This window comes from Epinephelus lanceolatus, chromosome 5 (assembly GCF_041903045.1).
Source record: "Epinephelus lanceolatus isolate andai-2023 chromosome 5, ASM4190304v1, whole genome shotgun sequence".
Classification (NCBI taxonomy): Eukaryota; Metazoa; Chordata; class Actinopteri; order Perciformes; family Serranidae; genus Epinephelus; species Epinephelus lanceolatus.
The window spans coordinates 37,636,801-37,658,424 of NC_135738.1; the positions used below are offsets into that span (position 1 = coordinate 37,636,801).

Genomic DNA, 21,624 nt, shown 5'->3' on the forward strand with positions numbered 1-21,624 from the left:
AAAGACCACAAAGACACATAAAAGAACTACAAAGAGACACAAAACTACTAAAAACAGTCACAAAATGGCAAAAAAGAGACAAAATGACCACAAAGAAATGCAAAGAAACTCCATAAAGACACAAAATGACTAAGAAGAGACACAAAATGACCTCAAAGAAACACCAAACGACCACAAAGAGATGCAAAGAAACTACAAAGAGACACAAAACAACCACAAAAAAATGTAATGGAACTACAAAGAGACACCCTTGGTGATGTGCATGGTGCACTATGATGTCAGATATAGCCTTGGCTGACAGAAGAACAACAGGACTTATCTGGTAAAGTGAAAACACTTGGCTGTGTTTACCATGCAGGCACTTATATCACCCTTTCCCTCAATGGAGGCTAAAAATCGACTTAAATGGATTTGAAAAATACAATGTTGTGAAAACACTTTAAAAGGACATTTTCTGTTGTTTAAATCTATCAACATATCTTCCTTTTGCATTTCGTCACTCAGTTTGTCTTAGAGATGTAACAATAACTAAAACATAGGATACAAAATACTCTTTGGGCAGCATATTTAGAAATGAGTTAATGTGTAAACTGGATCAAAAAGGGAAGTTTAATTTTATATACTGGCTTTTCTCACAAGCCCTCAACACATTACAATTTCCACAGCTGTTATTCAGTCCTAATATAGTCCTCTCCCAACCAGATGGTGAAATGAGACCCATATCATGGTTCATTTATGACCTGTTATTTGCTGTATTGTGATGCAATGTTGTAAATATTAATGTGAAAAATTACCCGTAAGTCACATGATCTCATTCAGAAGATAAAGGATTTTTTAATTTTTTAATTTTTTTTTTTTTTTTTTGCTTGTGATTGATTTTTACCAAAAGACAACTCTCCCTCCTGTAATGTCTGCAGGAGACTTGAAGAAGATGACGATCTTTCTGTCCTTTCTGATTTTGAAATTAACATCAATAGAACATATAAATGAAGAAGCTGAAAATGTCAGAAAGTTATAACTATAAAAAAGGGAAAAAAAATCATAGTGCGAGAGATGCCACTAGAGGTCAGAAGAAAACCATTAATGAGTACATGTGTAACCTTTGGGCCCATAGTCAGAATAGTGTTATATACGACCCTATCAAATCAATTTGTATGTTGGAAGCAAGGAAGTAATATATAGTAATATAATATATATAATAATAATAATATAATATAATATATAGTGGTTATATTTTCAGCCATAAATCTCCATATATATGTATATATGTATATATATATATATATATATATATGTATGTATGTATATGTATGTTGGAACAATATACTTGTTGAGAGAGTTAAACACTACTCTAAGTAACTATCCCCAGTGAATAGAAGGAGCAGTGTTCGTGTGATTTGAACAACAACAACAAAAAAACTTACTCCGTAACTACAGGTGTTCCAGTAACTCCAGTATGGAGATCAATTTGTGTCAATATTATTAGTAGGGATGCACCGAATATTCGGTAACCGAATATATTTGGCCGAATATTGCAAAAAAACACACATTCGGTATGCGATGGAATAAGTTAAAAGCAAGGCCGAATAATAGCGGCGTGTTTTGATAACGCAATCAAACAGCGTGCTGTGACGGGCGGAGTAAAATGTCGGCAGTGTGGCGATCCGTCCTTCACCGCACTTGCATTTGCGACTAAAAATAGTTTTGAGCGAGCAAAACAGGCTTAAATCATTCTGCACGCTCTGCGAGCAGCCTACAGATTTCAACCAGCAGCAGAAACGAAAGGCGAATCCCACCGATTGTGGGTTGAACGGGGGTCACAGACACAGACAGTAATGTAATCCTGTCAATTACGGCGGCCATTGGCTCCCATAATGTCCTCTTCTTGGCGTGTGGACTGCCCAGAAGTATCTGAACAGCCGAGCCAGCCGAACACAGGTATGTGACGTGTCAGAGGAGAAACGAGCTGTTCGCGGCCCACAAACCTCACCGCACTTTAGGGACTGTTCTTTACTTATGGAGGGACTGTTCTTTACTTATGAAGGGGAGGAGGGTGGCTGGTTGATTCTTATTTTATTTATTTATTTTATTTTGATCTCCCCATGTTCATCACTTATTGATGCTGTTTTTGAAGTATGAATAAGTCAATAAGTAATTTATTCCATTGAAATATCACTGATGTATTATAGAAAAGTGATTTATCTTTTTATAAATGACAAAAGGCACATCTGCCTCATTTTCGCTGTGGTATCCTGATACTACTCAGAACCATGATATTTTCATTGGTATCGCACAGTGGGTCCCAATTTTGGTACCGTGACAACACTAATCTGGAGGGGGTTCATCTGCAAAAGCTAATGAAATACTAAACAAGGATATTGGGTATTCGGTACTCGGTAATCAGCCAAGCGTTTAATATTTTCATTTCGGTGCATCCCTAATTATTAGTGTGAGGAGATCGACAATTGGTGTATAAATGTCTAATCTATAAACAGAAAACAACTTCCACAAATACAAAAAGAGATTTGTAAACTCACAAAACTATTTTGCAAATATATAACAGATCTGAAAATACACAAACAAATACAAAAACTGAAGGAAAAAAAAAAGACTCAGTGTGTGTAAAATACAAATCCTTAAGCGAAGACTTGAGATTCACAAATAAAAACTGGATTCAAAAATATCTGTTCTACAGTTATTAAGTTTAGGAAGATATTCACAAATGTTTGTCATTTATTTGTAATAAATTAAATGTATTCACAGACATTTTTTTTATTTATGGAATTTGTGTATTTGCAGATCCGTTTTTTATTTGCAAATTAGTTTTTAGATATTACAGATCTTTGTATTTGTTGAGGATGATTTATATTTACAGAGTTTACATTAACACACAGTTGTCAATCTGTTCACACAAATAATACTGAGACAAATCTATCTTTACATATGTGTTGAAACAATATACCTGTTGAGAGTGGTAAACACCACTCCTAAGTTTTCCCCAGTGAATAGAGGGAGGAGTGTTAATCTGATGCGAAAACAAAACTGCTACCAAGTAAATATAGATGTAGCAATGACTCAATGGGTGCAGAACATCAGACATAACTTGTGTAACTAACTTGATGTAACTATTTATTTGTCTAGGGGGTCTACTTGGTGGAGATAATTGTGATGGTCCTGGCACTGTAGTGTGTTGGAGAACCAGGTCATGTTGTACGCTCTGACTCCATTTCATATCTCCTGATGAATCCATGCCAGTCTTCTATTATAGCCTATTTTAGCCTATTCAAGCTGTTGATGAGACATTCCAGACAAAATAATTACAGGGTATCTCAATTAATTTTATACTTGGGTTAAAGTGAGGAAAAACTCGGCCAAAGTAGGTTCAATTGCAACTTGAGTGTTTTTTTTTTTTTGTTTTTTTTTTTGGTTAAGTCATCTTTATTGCAAAAAGTGGTTTACAGTTCAGATGTGACTTATAAAGATAGATATATATAATAGTGAACGAACATATAGAATACAAATAAGCACAAATGAAGCTTTGCCAGGGGAGGCTTATAAGTTATTAAAAGGAGAAAGAGGACCATATGTTGACAGTTTTAACTGCCTTTCTGTTGTTGGAGCCAGAAATCAAATTAATATAATGTACAACTTCATGGAGAAAATATATAAAATTAGGTTTTTTACTGGTGAATTTACATTTATGAATGTGGAACTTTGCCAACAAAATTAATAAATTTATAATGAAGTACATATTTTCTTTACTTTGACTTCTATAAAAGCAAAATACCACATTCTCCCACAATAAGGTAAAGTCTTTATAAATATGGTCAGTGACAAATCTGCTGAAGTTTTGCCAAAATGTTCTGGTGTGTAAACAATACAACAATCGTCTCTTTTAAATTTAACCATGTAATGATTAGCAGGGTAATATCTGTGAATTATTCTGAACAACACTTCTTTCACCTTGTTCACTATAAATTATCTGTGAGGAAACATCCAAACTTTTTTCCTGTCAATGCTGTCTACAAATCGGTTCCAGTAAAACATGACATTTGGAATAGATACAATTTCTTTCTGAAACAAGGCACGAATATTCTTATTATTTCGAGGAAGTTTAGAAAAACAGATTTTTCCAACAGGTGATTCAGCCACAGCTGGGAGGGAGACAGAAGTTGGTGGAGATCTGCCAGTATTTCTAAAAAGCATTCCTGAGCCTGATGGAATGGCGTCAAATACAATTGCAAATTCTCGTGGCGTAACTGGAATATTATATGTTGATAGAAACTCTCTATAAGAGAAAAGTCGCCCCTCTCCGTTGAATAGCTGGCCCACCAGCAGAATCTGATTCTGTACCCAACTCTTAAAAAAGAGTGACTTGTTTTTATATAAAACATCTCTGTTATTCCAAATTAGATACCTGTGAGGTGAGAAATTGTGCTTATAAATGAGAGACCATGCTAAAAGGACCTGCTTATGGAAAGTGGACAGTTTTACAGGGAGTTTGTCCACATTGTAATTACAGTTCAAAATAAAGCTCAGACCACCAAAGCGAGAGAATATATAGTGGGGAATAAAATTCCAAATTGAGACAGGGTTTTTTAGAAAATGCTTCGCCCAATTTATCTTAAAAGTATTGTTTAGTGTATTAAAGTCCAGAAAGTTGAGCCCACCAGATTCATAATTATTCATCACAACACTTTTTTTGATATAATGTGTACGATTTTTCCAGATGAAGTTAAAAAGCATTCTATCAATATTTTTACAAATTTTACTGTCCTGTCCAGGTGTAAAGAGAGAGCTGCGTATGTAAGCCGAGATATCCCTTCAGCCTTGGTAAGCACCACTCTACCTTTTAGAGATAAGTCCCTTTGCAGCCACTGATTCAATTTGTTTTGAGTTTTTTTAATGATTGGAGAAAAATTTAATGACCATCTCACTTTCTGATCTTTAGAAATAAGAATACCCAGGTATGTGACTTCTTCCTTAATGGGAATGTTGCAAATAGTTTGTATATTACAATCTTTTAAAGGTAACAGTTCACATTTATTTATATTTAGACATAGACCAGAGGCCTCTGAGAAGTGGTTAATTACATGAATGGCGACAGGTATCTGACTAGCATTTTTTAGAAAGATTGTGGTATCGTCAGCAAGTTGACTGATGATGATATCCCTACCTGCAATAGAAATTCCTTGTATAGCACTGTTAACGACATGAGTTGTGAGAATTTGTGTACAAAGTAAAAACAGATAAGGTGAAATCGGGCATCTCTGACAAATGCCCCGTTTCAGATTAAACCTAGGGGAAGTTCCATTTTTCAGTTTAATAGAGATATTGCTATTAACATATAAGGTTTTAATTGCTTTGCAGAAAAAATCCCCAAAACCAAATTTTTCTAAAGAGAGAAAGATAAATTGGTGTTCTATTGTATCAAAGGCCTTATAGAAGTCTAAGAAGAGGATGAAGCCATCGTCAGATATCAGTTCAGAGTAGTCAAGAATATCTAATACTAGTCTAATATTATTAGAGATGTGCCTATTCCTCATAAAGCCTGACTGAGTCTCATCTATAACTGTGTCAAGAGTTACTTTCATTCTCCTGGCAAATATTAACGCCATAATTTTATAATCATTATTTAGCAGACAAATGGGACTCCAGTTATCAATAAAAAGCACGTCTTTTCTAGGTTTGGGAATCAATGTGACCAGACCTTGAGTGAGGCTAGGAGGAAGGGCATCATTCTCTATACTCTCCATAAAAACCTGTAGTAAAAAAGGGGCTAACTGATCTGAGAACGCTTTATAAAATTCTGCAGTTAAACCGTCTGTGCCGGGAGATTTATTGTTTTTGAGTAGAGCAATCGAATCAGTAACCTCTGCCAAAGTAAGAGGGGTGTCACAATAATCTTTATCTGCCATATCAATCTTTCTCACGTTATTTACTGAGTTTCAAAATTGAGTAGTAACTTCTTCATTATATTTTGAGCTGTATAAATTGCTATAGAATTTTGGGCAAAATTCTGAGATCAATTTATCGTCATCAGTAATTAATATTTAAATTATGGATGGAATTAATTTTGGATCGGTATATTTCAAGACGGAAAAAGTAGGCAGAATTTTGCTCCCCCTCCTCCAGCCAGCTCTTCCTAGACCTTACAAAGGCTCCCTCTGCTTTTTGTCGATATAATTCGTCTAATTTGTTTTGGAGTTCTAATAGAAGTAGCCTATCCTCCTCTGAGACTTCATCGTGGGGTCTCTGATAAAAAGAAGAAATTTTACTTATGACTTTCTCTTCTTCTGCTGTTTTAGTTTTGGCAATAAATGTTCCATACTGTCTTAAGAATTTTCCTAATTCAAACTTAAATAGCTCCCAGTTAGTGTTGTAGGATTTTTCCCTTTTAGCTTTGTTGTAAAAACGAGTAATTAGATTAATAATTTCAGTCTTTACCTTTTCATGCTTTAACAGGGAATTGTTTAATTTCCAGTAGCAAGATCTACGGATTGTATTAGATGCACTAAGTTGGATATTTATATGGATTGCTCTATGGTCAGTGAGGGGTGTGGCAAGGATATTTACTGTAATTTTTTCTTTATCAGTGTTATTGGATAGCAGCCAGAAATCAATGCGAGACTGGCTGGATCCTGATCTGCTGCTCCAAGTGAAGGATCTTTCATCAGGGAATTTTTCTCTCCATACATCCACAATGTTAAATTTTCCCATAAGTGTTTTAAGGTTTGTGCTGAGGGAGGAAGGCCGCCCAGGAGGCCACCTGTCAGTAGCATTATCTAGAGCAATATTAAAGTCTCCACCAATTAAAAGAAGAGAGTTTGGGTATTTGGTGAGCCAAAATATAATTCTTTCCTCTATAGAGTCAAGTAACTTATCATTCTCAAGTTTGTTATTATAACCGTAAAGATTAATAGTTATGATATAAATATTATTGACTCTTATTATAAGACATATGTAGTGTCCTAGGGAGTTGCAGTCTGAGTGTAGGACATCACCAGTGAAAGTATTTTTAAGCGTGGTTACTCCAGCAGATCTCTCTGAGCCCTGAGAGACCAAATATCATTACCCCATTGAGATCTCCAAAAAATGACATCAGCAGATGTGGAATGACTTTCTTGAAAAAAACAAAAATCCGTATGAAGTTGTTTGGCAAACAAAAATAAGGCTTTCCTTTTACAAGTCTGTCTTAGTCCCCTGGCATTTAAAGAAACAATAGATAAATACAAAGTTATTAATGAACACGAACGAGAAGTAGACTAGAAAGTGATCAATAACCAGTTAGGTAAGGGTGTATCACTTGCAACTTGAGTTGCCAGCCGTCCTGAGGAGGGCGCTGATGCGTCATAGCACGGAATCTGACAGAAGAAGTCGATTAACCCGGAAGTGGGCGGGACTTCGGTTCTGTAGAAAAAGAAGCTACGAGCTAGCCTCTCGGTGCTCCAGGCTCTGGTTCTGTCTCTAGCCGCTCATCATGGTCCAACTAGTGGGTTCCCTCCGAAAAGAACTGGCGGACTCCCTTTCCACCTGCAAGGTGCTGGTGGTGGGAGCCGGGGGGATCGGCTGCGAGCTGCTGAAGAACCTCGTCCTCACCGGCTTCAAAAACATCGAAGTGGTCCGTCATACTTACGTTTGTTTGTATGTGTGTGTGAGTCTGTTAGCTAGCTAGCTAGCTGGCTAGCATGCTAGGTCTTTGTGCTGCACAGCCTGCGCCTGGAGGTGTGCGGGCTGCGGCTAGTTCTTGGGACGTGGCATCCAAAGAAATAAATCATACGAGTGTTCGTAGTGGGTCCTTGATACCCCGTCTGTTCCCGAGTGTAAGGTTACAGCTAAATGGACAGGCCCTGGTGTGGAGTTGTAAAAATATGAACTGAGCCGTAGCGAGTGTAGCTGGCGCATTTGGCGCCATTAACGTTAACACTTAGCTGGACAACTTCTTTGTAATGTGGCGGCCACTTAGACTGTCGGATGGATGAAACCAACACAATAACACCTGGACGCCCCTTTGTATAGCTGTCAAGTTATGCTAAGCTGCTTTTTTTTAGTTAATTAGCCTCAGCCCCTTCGTGCAGCTCTTGTATATTTGATATTAGATGTTTGTATTTTTGAGGGTCAGCCGGCAGATATTTGGATCTAACATATCTGACTATCTCTGGATCACAGCAAAGGGTTCACAGACCTCTCTGGGTCATTGAAGGGTAAACTGAATAATAGATTAATACTCACCATTATTCACTGCCTTTGAAAATGAGCAGGAAATATATGGATGACTTCTGGTAACATGTAATTAAATTAGATCTCATTTTGATTTGAAGAGAGAGCTAAGAACAAGAAACATTCATAGTCAAACAGTCAGCATATAAGAACAAGACATTTAAAGTCAGGCTACCAACAATCAGGGACAAATGGAATGAATATATGCAATCTGATTTCTAAACATCAGATAATAGGGGCTTACACTCCCCCCAGGACAATTTGTAGTTCACTCTTTCTGAAATGTGCACAGTACCTTAACATTAGGTCTGCCAAAATTGCCATGTACAAATGGAGTATCTATGGTAAAGTAGTTTGACTGTGTACTCTAGTCAAATGAGAGAAGAGATGGTAGAGCTCCATAGATGATCATGAGATGACTATCTTGTCTTGTCAGTACCTTTGTATTGACTGAGGTTTTTTGCACTTGTGACCTTCACTCTGTGGTTTTATCAATCCTTTGTCATAACAGAAGCAGTGAGTCAGAATTTTGGACTATATGATTAATCCTTAAAGACTGTAGACACAGTAAAGGATGACATACTGACACAGGAGTTTTTGTACATCTGAGTGAGATCCTATCAGTAGTTTCAGTTGTATGGCGAATACCCTGATAAGAGATAAAACAGTAAATTTCATATCATGCTTATCAGTAATAATATGGTATTATTAAAATGTCCTCAGAATGTCCAAAAAGTACTGATACCTACACTGAAATCATTTCACCAAGTTTTAATTGAATACCTGCCAATACCTGTGCCATGTAAACATATGAAAACCATATTAAATGTGTTGCATTAACATTAAAGATAGCCTGTTTGAGTGTTCGTGTCATTGTAGAGTAAGGGGCCAGTTGCAACACTGGGTTTGTCTGATGCACACACACACACTCTGTAAACAAGGGAATAGCAATTTATGTTGCATGCTGTTTCTGCGTCTGTATTAGCGTGAGTTTTTCAAAGCATGACAAACAAACATGGTATTAATGGAAATTCAACTTTTTGAAAGGTAGTACTTACCATCAGGAATTTTCCCACAGTTTATCATAAACTGGTAGCCAATAGCCATTTCATATCTAAACCTTGTTATTTAGTGTATTTGCTCCTGTTTGTCATTATGTGTACATGCAGATATTTTTATTCAAATTTTAATATAAACAAATTGCTCTGTCAAAAACTGTGAAAATGCTTGTGTGATTGTAGTTGGCTGTCATACCATGTTCCATTTATATATGACTGACATTACAACCCTGTTCATTTCGGCAGATTGACTTGGACACAATTGATGTCAGCAACCTGAACCGCCAGTTCCTCTTTCAGAAGAAGCATGTCGGCAAGTCCAAAGCACAGGTATGTAAAGATCAGGTCAGAGAACTAACCTCTGTCACTTGACGCCGTCGTGGTGTTGCTCGTCTTGTTTGAGCTGACAGCGTGTTATGTTAAACACTCTGCAGATAACTTTGTTTGTGCTGTTTGTACATGTTTGAATCAGTCAGTTGCTTTGTTCTTGGTGTTTTGCAGGTGGCCAAGGAGAGCGCCTTGCAGTTTTGTCCCACTGCAAATATTACTGCATACCATGACAGCATCATGAAGTGAGTTTCTCTCTGTTTCTTGTTCCTTAAAGGTCCAGTTTGTAGGATTTTAGAGGGGTATATTGGCAGAAATGGAATATAGTGCAAGAAGTATGTTTTCTTTAGTGCATTACTGCCGGAAAAAAGGAATTGTTATGTTTTTGTTACCTTAGAATGAGCCGTTTATATCTACATAGGGGGCAAGTCCTCACCCACAGAGTCGGCCATGTTTTACCACCATGTTTCTTCAGTAGCCCATAACGGACAAACCAAACACTAGCCACTGTAGTTAGCAGCCCAAGCGACAAACAGACCAAGTTTCAGTTGCAGTCTTCACCGCTAGCTGCTACTAAATCCTAAACACTGCTTCTTTAATTCATTAAATACATTAAAGAGTTCCATCAAACTAAGAAGCAGATGTTGTCAGTAGGGTCAGAAGAGCAAAAGAAAACGCATTGTGATATGGTTGTGTGTGGCTGATGGTTGTCCTTTTGATTTGGAACTGATTGTGTCTTTCCTTCAACAGCCCTGACTACAACGTCGAGTTCTTCAGAAAGTTCATGCTGGTGATGAATGCTTTGGACAACAGAGGTATGACCTCACTACTCAGAGATTTTGTGTTACTCCTAAGAAGCAACACATTCAAATGACGAGGAAAATAAAAACACTTTCTGTCTTTGCAGCGGCCCGTAACCATGTCAACAGGATGTGTTTGGCAGCAGACATCCCTCTAATAGAGAGTGGCACTGCTGGATACCTGGGACAAGTCACAATGATCAAGAAGGTAGAACATGCACATTATTATGCTACTTGTTGTAATTTCCATTGCATTGATTTCCTGTCCAGTTAAAGGTTGATTGGCAGTGACTGTTCTGACTCTCACTGTGTCTCTGTCACCCTTTTTTCCCTCCCTTTATACTGTCTCGCTCCCTCTCTCCTTATTCCCCAGGGAATGACAGAGTGCTATGAGTGCCAGCCTAAGCCCACCCAGAAGACCTTCCCAGGATGCACCATTAGAAACACACCGTCTGAACCCATTCACTGTATTGTCTGGGCCAAGTATCTCTTCAAGTAAGGCTCATTCTTGCATCATTCAAGGGGACTAACGTTCAAAATAGTACATTGCACAATAAACCTTCACTACACAGGCCCTGCACGTGTGGCTCTTAACAATAGAGGCCACTATGCTATGTTCTGATGGTCATCCTGCATTGTTTATCTGTTGCCACTATAGCCAGCTGTTTGGAGAAGAGGATGCAGATCAAGAGGTGTCACCTGACACAGCAGACCCAGAAGCTGCATGTGAGTGAGAGCGAGGCATTACAATTGTCTCACCACATCTATTGAGTTATACTTCTTTGGCTTCTATATTCAGTCCATTTGGGGCGGCAGTTTTTAACTGTGGATAGTGCTACAACTAGAATTACACAAGCACATATATGTAAAATGTGTGTGTTTGCTCTGTATGCAGGGAATCCTGAAGACACGGCAGCTCGAGCCACAGCCTCAGAGAAGGACGGAGACATCAAGCGAGTTTCCACCAAGGAATGGGCCCGCTCCACAGGATACGACGCAGTCAAACTCTTCAACAAGGTACCAGTCAGACAAGTCAAACTTGTTGGGCTGTTTCAGAATGTTAAATGCAGACCTTTTATGTGTATGGGATACCCGAACCTTCTGTTCACTTTACAAGGGACGACTGTCTGTAATTGGTTATAACATTAATATTTATTTGCTTTGCTTTCATGTGTTTCTCAGCTCTTGCAGCTAGTAGTGTAGGAAGGTTTCATTTCGACAGCACGGGCTCTACCATCTATCAAATACTTGAAACAGCTTCTGTGGTATTTTAGATAGTTTTCCTTATTTAATCTCTACATATTGCAATTTAAAAAATTGTCTCCATTTGCTGTTTAAATTTGTTTTCATTGGTGTCCTGCTGGAGATGAGCCAAAGCCTAGCAGAACACGAGAACCAGTTTTCATTAATTAAGGACACAAATCATAAATGTGATTATTATTAATAATAATAATAATAATAATAATAATAATAATAATAATAATAATAATAATAATAATATTAAATTTTATTTGTATTGCACTTGACATTTTAGCAATCTCAAAGTGCTACAGAGCAGAAAAAAAATAAAACAGTTTGAATTGATACAATTTAAGAATTATTAAAAATGATTAGAGACGATAAATAGTTATTATATATAAATAGTGATTAGTCATTTAGGTGGCGACAGTGTTTCTGGTTTTACACGTATCCTTGGTAAAGATATGGATGGAAATGAAAGAAGTGTATTGTTAAAGTTTTGTGTTGGAATTTGATTTTTTTTTTGTCAAATGGAGCAGATTTTTAAACAGTTTTAAAATGTACATTTACTTTTCTAATAAGCCTTTTTATTTTTACCAGTACTGTGTTAGTATATTGTTACAACAGACAAACAATAACAAGCTCAGTTCTGATTGGCTCTTCTCCCCAGCTTTTCAAAGATGACATCATGTACCTACTGACCATGGACAAGTTGTGGAAGAAGAGGAAAGCTCCTACACCTCTGGACTGGCATCAGATAGAAAACAGTGGTATGCCTGTTTAGATATTTATGACAGTGACATCTTTAGCTTTTGGTGAAATGAAGTTTGGGCGCTTGCTGCTTGTTTGCTGCTTGCTTATCCCACCTTCTTTCCTCCTGTTTCTGCCAAAATAGACTCCAGATAAACCCAAATCTTAAACACACCAGCAAGACAAGAAAATGTGGAATAGTATTGCAGTTATGGGTGTGACTGGTTTACAATACAACAGCCAAAAAACGTCACACTACTTGTCTGTCAGGAAGAAGCTGAGCATGACACCAGAATGCAAACACCATTTTTTTAGGGTGAGCAGGAGATGGGGTCAGTTTGTCCTCGAAAACAGAGTAGAACCAGGTGTGTAACTATATCTATAAGCACAGAAGAAAACGCTATCATAAAAGCAATCAGTCCAACCTGCCATGGGAGATGAGAAATGAGAAAAATTAAATCTTCTGTGTCAATATACAAATTGAGTTAACTTTGTCATGATAAAACAGAAAAGACCAGCTCTGTTTCGAGCACACAAAACAATCAAGTGTCATACAATATATATTTTACCAAGTTGGATTTTCAGTGAAGGCAAGTGATACATTTTGGAGTTAATATTCTTCAGGGTGAGCAGTCGCTTCACATGACTCTCACAGCTGTTCTCAGGTGGTTATTCCAGTGCTTTGCATGCTAACAGTGTGATTTGGAGTATAGTTTGAATGCTGTGTTTCTGTTTGTACTCTGGGGCTGTGTTAAAGAGACACTTCACCCTGGTAAACAACTTTACTTGCTGTGCTGTGCAGTTGAATAACTGCTCGTTTCAGCTAACAGCATGGCTCAGTGTCACTTCCTTTCATACCGTGGAAAATCCCTAACTCTTGTCTTCTGTATGTAGGCATGGCCACTATGCACCTGTTTGCCTGTCTCTTGGTTGTCTTAAATTTTTATTAGTCCCTCCAGGATTTTGCAGGACATTTTTAGGATTGTTGTGGCCTGAAATGCCTGTTTTCACGTCAGCTTTTCTAAAGAAATTGCGATGCATGTTGCAGTATTTGTAGAGTTTTATGTTTTTTGCAATGAAAATGTTGGAGTTAATGAAAATTGCAAAAATAGTTGCAACGCTGTCTCAGATTTGGAGCCTATTATTATGAGCATTTAGTGTTTACCACAGAACCTTTTAGTGCTGGTGGGGGTAGCAACGGTTAACATCACACACTGAGCCGTTAAACAGACCCAACAGTCTCACCCCACCAACTCCAAAATGGCTCAGATCATTCATTAAACCCATCAATAAACGTAGGGTAACATTAGCCCTGTGATGCTAACGGTTAATCCTGTCACTGTGTGTGTGGCTCTATCACAGCTCCAGCAGTAGTCTTATGATAAACACAGAGAGAGAGGCAAGCAGTGGCTGAGTTAATCAATATGCTGTGGGTGCTCTACAATGAAATGAGATTGTACCTGTTTTAAATAGTCAAATTCACGCAGAATGTACAGGGATCAGCTAAATTTATGTCAACTGCTGCAATCACAACATCCTGGAGGGACTGGTTTATGTATATGTCTTTTTGTTCATCTGTAATTGTTTGTGTGTTCCAGCATGTCCTCAGGAGGCATTCACAGGTACAGGTTTGAAGGACCAGCAGGTTCTGGGTGTTTGGGGTCTTTGCCAGCTGTTCCAGCACAGTGTAGAGACTCTCCGCTCACAGCTGCAGGAAAAGGGAGAAGGAGCTGAGCTGGTGTGGGACAAGGTAACACTCAAACTCATGGTCTTTTTAATTGTAAAAAATCTAAAGAAAACAAGTTTCCAGTATGCGTTTGTTGGCAATTTCAGATCTCTTGCTGGAGAATAAGCAGCCATAGTGAAATGTTAGTGACACACAGATACATGTAGTGTTTTATTGGCGCATGTGTATTTAGTACCTTCACCGCTTCCTCTTGTTGTCAGGATGACCCTCCAGCCATGGACTTTGTTACTGCAGCAGCCAACCTACGTATGCACATCTTTAGCATGAACATGAAGAGTCGCTTTGATGTAAAGTGTAAGTTGGTTGTCTCATGTCATTCAAACAGGAAACAAATTATCATGTAGAATCTGCTGTGTTAAATTAGTTCTGGATATCTTAATTCCATCATACAGTTGTAGTGCACATTCAGATAAATGTCTCTAATTAAGAGTATAAATTGGTCTATTTGTTGATTTGTGTGATCAGCCATGGCAGGTAACATCATCCCAGCTATTGCTACAACCAACGCTGTCATCGCTGGACTCATTGTGCTGGAGGGGTTGAAGATCCTGGCAGGAGAAATAGAATCCTGTCGCACGGTTAGTACCAAGTGTCCATTGCTAGTTAAATCAGTCCTGGCAGTTTTCAGGACCTGGATATAAACATTTTGTTGCCTCTGTGCCGGCGATGTGAAGCATCTGCTTTTTCACAGACATGGATGTAAACTAACTGCAACTTGGCGGCTGTGTGGAGGCATACAACCGCGAGGTGGTAATTCTGTTTAACTTATTAACTGTAAATTCATTAATTGATCAGCTCACAGTCTGTCTGTGAATGGCAGATTTCCCTCACTTGCTATGATGGACGGGGAGATAAAATCAATTAATACGTAAATACAGACACTGTTGATTTCTTCCTGTGGAGCTGACGTGAGTAAATGTCTGCTGTCAGTCAGCCTGGTGAAGTCAGTTTGGGTGGATGCTGTCCTCTTAGCCATGCAACAGCTGCTGTTGGCAGACAGCTGCTGAACGCAGGTTAGAGTCGGTGTGGATTGAAAACTGCTATCTCCATGGCAACAATAGTAACACTGGCAGTCACATTGTCCGATGATGATGTCCACGACATAACAAAATTCTCCAGGTGTGCGCCATGAAAGAAAACTGTAGAGAGACCCTTTTTCTTTTGAAATTATATAATTTCTGTTGAGCAACACTCATCAAAAGTATTAAGCGCTCACCAATAAATTAGGCTTCAGTTTTCTTGTATTACCAATAACACTGAATCTGCTGTGTTTCTGTGCAACTATGGTAACTCTTCTTCGAATGGAAAGGTCCACCAACAAAAACTGTAAGAGGAGTGCAGCCATCAGTTAACCCCCTTTTTTGACTGAGTAGTAGTAATAAATTCAGGCTAAACAGTGCCAATATGAAGCACTGGTAGCTGCCATGTTTGCTGGCATAGTATGGCCTCCACATCATTTCTGGTTTTTGCAAATGATATGAAAGCTTTTGATAAATTTTTCCAGTCTCAGTTGGGAATAAACTGAGCATCTAAATGAAGCTTGTGAATATTTTTGCCTACATACTTGGCGCCAACACTGTGAATCCCTTCTGCCAGCTCTGTTGTTTTTCCACATTTCATGTTTGTCTTTGTCACCTCTTCTCCAGATCTTCCTGAACAAGCATCCCAACCTTAGGAAGAAGCTGCTGGTCCCATGTGTCCTGGATCCGCCCAGTGCCAACTGCTACGTCTGCGCCAGCAAACCAGAAGTCACAGTCAAACTGAACGTCCACAAAACCACAGTCCAGTCTCTGCAGGACAAGGTGATATGATGAGCTTGTTTCTGCACAGAAAACACAGTTTGCATCTGAATATTCTTCCTCTGTTCTTGGATGGTAGTGCATTTCATCTGTCTTTATGATATAAACTAGAATACAGTACATAAATGGTTGGAGGGGGTTATTGCTGTTGAATTGCAAAGGTTGCTATGGACTCAAATGGTATCTCTGAGATGTTTACTGTTGTCTTACTTGTTGTTGACTTGATGTTTTTGTATGTTTTGACCAGATCCTGAAGGAGAGGTTTGGCATGGTGGCTCCAGATGTTCAGATAGAGGACGGAAAAGGGACCATCCTCATCTCCTCAGAGGAAGGAGAGACAGAAGGTAAGGAGGAAGGGAAAAACATCACATGCAGGGATTCTTCGTTTGGACACAAGAGGGCGCTCTGGCAGCATCTGTTAATTATCTCCGAGCTACAACACATCATGACCAGACAGGAGATTAAAAAACATTTATTGAATAGCATCTCTGTTGACACGATTAGTGAGCTGTGCCTTCATGCTCTGGTTTTCAAGAGTTTGTATTTATAGGTTTGGAAATGAGCAGTTTTAGATTGGAACATTTTGTTACACAGATACACAGCAGAGAAAATATATGCAGAGTTCAGAGAGTATTAAGAGTGAGACAATAATAAATACACTTGGGGCTTGTTCATCAAACTCATGTTATCTAAATGCATATTAAAATCAGTCATTAAAATGTGGACATGTATTGTGGTTTACAGTATTAAACATTTTGCATTTGGTGAGTATGTGTAGGTGCAAAGGAAACACTTAGACACGAATAATGCATTGTCCCCACATGTTTAGATAGACAGATACTTGTTATTAGGTGTGTGTATGTAAATCCCATCCTGTCTGTCCCTCCACAGCCAACAACAGCAAATTTCTTGCTGATTTTGGGATCCGCAATGGAAGCCGTCTCCAAGTCGATGATTTCCTCCAAGATTACACACTCCTCGTCAATGTCCTGCACACGTATGTACATAATACATTGTGCTCAGTTGAATGGGTCTAATTTTTTATGTTTTGTTTTTATGGTGACTCAAGTGAACAGAACTAAAAAAGCTATATGTGTGTGTCTTTTATTGGCAGTGAGGAACTAGAGCGAGATGTGGAGTTTGAGGTTGTAGGTGAGGCTCCAGACAAAGCTCCGCCCCCTCAGACTAACCAGGAAGAGGTTAACAGCATCACCAATGGCAACAAGGACTCCGCCCAGCCATCCACCTCTTCTAAAGGTTTGTTTTTTCTTAGTCTTGTCTACATTACATTGCTGCTGATTTTGTGTGATCCTGGATCTTTGTTGAAAACACAGAGCAGAAATGAATGTGCTGTATCGTTTTATTGTATCAGAGTGTGGGTTTGCTCGCCTTTGCTGTTTTTGTAGTGATATCATGACTATGAATCTGAAGGCTTTTCAGAAACCAAGACACTGCACAGATGCTTGTAATACTTGAAGACAGGATTTACATTTCTGTAAAGTCATTATAGCACTATTTTATTTTTCATTGTAACAATCGCAAGGTAAGTCGCAGCCCAACAGTCTCAAACTAACTATCAGAATTTGAAAATTGGCTGTAGTCTGTGCACAGTTCTAAAATGCTGTGGCTGTAACCTTCCTTGCCAGTAGGTGGTGCAGGTTGGCCTTAACTACAGGTGTAGAGCATAGACTGTAACAATAATGGACATAGCTATGGTGACATCACCCATTGGTTTGTGGACTCTCGTATTGAAGCCTCGCGTTCGACATTTCAGCTGTTGCCATTTTGGTTTTAGAGCCAAAAGTGACCATATTTGGGCAAAAGGCTGGAGCTGTGGAGGAGTGAGGAGTGTATCTGACTTAGAAGCCAAGACAGCCTTAATTAAATGTAAATGGGTGAGTTATAAAAAAAAAAAAAAAAAAACCAACACATCACCCCCTGTACATTTATGGTGAAGGGGGAAATTTGGGCAAATTTAGTCATTTTAACATGGGGGGCTCTGGGGATTGAGTGGCTTCTGGAGTCAGCCTCATGTGGCCATTAGGAGTTTTTGGCACTTCCGTGTTGGGTTTAGTTTTCAGCCCTGAAGGTTGCTGCTTAGTAGAGCTGCAGGTTTGAAACTGCTGGTACTGCAGCTGTGTTATAACTGCTGGGCCTGTGGTTCTGCATCCACTGACATCACTAACCTTTACTAAGATCCACAACAACAAAGAAATCATATCTCAGAATATTAATATGTCTTTCTTTGTCAACCCACTGTGTTTTGAATCTCTAACTTCATAAAGACTCAAATAGCAGTCAGTTTCTTGTTTTGAGGGCTGGTGTTATCTTTTGGGGACAGAAATTTGTATCTGCTTCTTTTTCATCTGTAAACGCTGTTGTCTGCCACCTTTCAGCTCCGGCAGAGGATGACGACATCATGATCGTTGAGTCTGATGAGGAGGAAGGGGCGTCGTCCAGCTCTGCAGCAGCAGCGGCAACCAGCGGCACCAAGAGGAGGCACTCGGATGCAGAAACCGGCGAGGCCTCCAGCAAGCGCCCACGGACGGACCAGTCAAGCGCAGCAGCTGCCGGCAACGATGACGATGACGACATCATCGCTCTGGATTAACCCCTCCACCCTGGTCTCCTGAAGGACTGAGAACTCGTGGAACGCTTGTCATTTTGACTCAAGACTGACAGTAGGTTTGAATAAAACACCTCTTTTATGAACAATTTACTGCCCTGGTTGGTCTTTCGTCACTCCCTCCCCCCAACTCTGTGTTTGTGCTTTCATACTCCTCTGCTCTGACATGATGCTGTAAATAGATTCTACATTTTAAAACGTTTTTGAGAACACACACAATTTCTTCTGTTATTTTTATTCATTTCTGGTCCCTATAAAATGCTTCTCTTGATGGTTAAAAAAGTGCTTTTTTTTTGTATTTTTTATAAACGTACTGTATTTCTCATGCTACACAAGTCAGGGTGTTTTTGTGCTTTGTGGTCAGGTAACAAAAGATTTAAAAACCAAAACATTTTCTTGGGTTGTAATATTAATCTCAGTGGCTGTGAAGGGACGGACGGACCCAGGAGTCTGCAGCTTGTGCTACTCTAACCAGCGTGTCTGTCTGTAGATGCTGTCAATGCCTGCTATGGGGTTGGTAAAGCACAGATGCAGTGATGGAGAGTTTGGCCACGTTGTGCCATGGAGGCGTTAGTTTGCTACCTCTTTTCTAGAACTAACATTATTTTGGCTGCGAATTTGTAACCATGCCCTCCATAACACCGCCACAGTGAGGCATCCAGCTCTGAGAGAATCAAAAAAAGGTGACTCAGAAACAGCCATGGAGCAGCACAGTGCCGCTAACACGGTTCCCTGATGACTGCACTGTATCTTAAAGGCTCTGGCTAAGCACAAGCAGCTTAGATCCAGCCTAGTCGTAGTTTAATGTAAACATGTTACAGTCACTATTTATTAGTACGACTTGGTTCTTATGGAGCAAAGAGCTCACAGTTTGTGGAGACGGTTAAAGACAGAACCAGAGGTGGTTTGACCAGAACCAGTCATTCTTTTTCATACTGCAGAGGTTAATCTGATGGCAGTGGAGTCCTGCACTGAAATAACAGAGGAACCTCTTGCACAAAGTGTAGCAGTTGAGCTCCTGCTGTCTTCTTCAGTCGAACTCCTGTGTCAGTGTCCATAATTTCATTTTTCATTGTGATCTGACTTGTTGTTGAAAGGCTATGAGAGCCCTTTGGACCAATTTGGTGAAGACAATAAACTCAATACATGCAGAGGCTTCTTGTGTTGTCTTATTTATCTATCTGTCTTTCATGATGACTCAGAAAGTTGTTTCAGAATTTAGAAGGGCCAAAATAATCTAAACACTAAAATGACACAGCAGAAATGCACGTCTGTGTGAGCTTTTTTTTTTTGCCTGAGTGTACCATCATCAGCAAATTCAACTGTTTTCTTGGTGTCCTAGATATATTGTTTGTTGAGTTCAGGGATTAAAGTCTGACAGTCATGTGATCATCTCTGTACAGAGTGTGACATTGTTGAGAAGAAGGACCATGATGCAACACTACAACTCAGCACACACACACAACAGACTGCACGTTACTGTCATAAAAAAAAAAAAATAGCTTGACGTCAGAAAGTTTAACTCGATGAACATTCAGTGTTCCCCGTGGGAAGATGGGTCAGGATACAAGATAAACATGGATGAATAAAAGAAAAATGAATGTAATGTAAATGAGAAAAGTGAAGCCAGGCAAGTCCCAAGTCAAGTTGCAAGTCCTAAACAAGTCAGAATGGGCTCTCTAAATTTACAAAAATCATAAATGCTATATAAAAAAAGCATTTTTGTTGTTGAGGTTGTTGCGTCTTCCTCTGTGATATGTGGCTACTTACTGAGGATTAATAGCTTTAATGTTAGTCTTTTCAAGAATGAAAAATAAATTGATTGGTAACATACTTTTAAGATACTTTAAATCTTTGGGCTGGGGGGACGTTATCAGCATTTTAAAGTCAGAAGGTCAAGTCCGAATGAAGTCATGCGTCATTGGTGTTAAAGTCCAGGTCGAGTCTAAAATCGTGTTCTGACTCGAGGGTGATTCAAGTCCACACCTCTGATTTCTATAGCATATTTCACACACAAAGGCAACTCAAAGTGCTCTACATACAATAACACATTCAAAATGAAAAACGTTAAAAAAAACATTGAAATACAAATTGAAAAAAAAAAACCTTTGTAAAGGAAACTAAAAGTCAAAGGTCAGTGTGCAGGATTTAGGGGCATCTAATGGCAGAAATGGTATGTAATATTTATAACAATGTTGCTCTGAGTTTATAACCACCAGAAAATCAGAAAAGTTGTGTTTTTGTTTACTTAGTAGGAGCTGTTTATATCTATTTAAGGAGTGGGTCTTCTTCCATGGAGTCCGCCATGTTGTTTTACAGTAGCCCAGAATGGACAAACAAAGCACTGGCTCTAAATGGGGCCATCTGCGTTTTTGTGTCAGCCACCATACTTTACCTACATGCTTTAGTTTTTGTCAGTTTCAATCTGCAACCTCACCACTGGGGGCCACTAAATCCTTCACACTAGACCTTTAAGAAAAGAGACATGTTACTAAATGGTAAGTGGGAGATGTAGGGGCAAGAAATAAAAGCCAAGGTGTTACTAATAATGAACATAATGATGGCTCTATTCTATTTAATTGGAAAAATAACTAATACTTAAAACAATCTTGAGGTACTTGTACTCGGTATGATCATTTCCCTTTCCCTGACAGCTAACATTGGCCTACAGCTAAAATTACTGTACCAATCAAGATTTTCATTCAAATCATATGATCAGTTAATGCATTATTGTAGATCAAACTACCAGCCTGTGGAATAGATTCAGTTTTTCTCCGTTCCAACCAGCGCTAACATTGAAATGCTGATTTTATGTTAAAGCAGCAGTAGTAATATAACTGTATTTCAACATACATAGATCACTGTGAAATGGGCCATTCTTCATAATGAGTGCTGTTATTGCTGATAATACTTATGTTCTTTTACTGTAGTAAAATTATGAATGTAGGATTTTTACTTGTAATCATAGGGTGCAATCATCGGTGTAGATTTCAGGGTGGATGCAGGGGACACGACACATCCAACTCAATATTTAGAAAATGTGCCCCCCAGTAAAAAC

The 21,624-nt window shown here is 38.8% G+C and overlaps 1 protein-coding gene across 1 annotated transcript; it reads left to right on the plus strand.

Annotated features, from left to right (window-relative positions):
• Positions 1 to 7,388: 7,388 nt before the first annotated feature.
• On the plus strand, positions 7,389 to 19,720 carry uba2 (ubiquitin-like modifier activating enzyme 2). The gene is made up of 17 exons (XM_033635711.2): positions 7,389 to 7,621; positions 9,525 to 9,608; positions 9,780 to 9,850; positions 10,356 to 10,420; positions 10,513 to 10,613; positions 10,779 to 10,900; positions 11,064 to 11,131; positions 11,301 to 11,422; positions 12,315 to 12,414; positions 13,993 to 14,144; positions 14,342 to 14,435; positions 14,607 to 14,719; positions 15,788 to 15,943; positions 16,188 to 16,284; positions 16,832 to 16,937; positions 17,055 to 17,197; positions 18,337 to 19,720. The coding sequence occupies exons 1-17, from the start codon at positions 7,481 to 7,483 to the stop codon at positions 18,549 to 18,551; spliced, it is 1,950 nt and encodes a 649-aa protein (XP_033491602.1). The 5' UTR covers positions 7,389 to 7,480; the 3' UTR covers positions 18,552 to 19,720.
• The last annotated feature ends 1,904 nt before the right edge of the window (positions 19,721 to 21,624 follow it).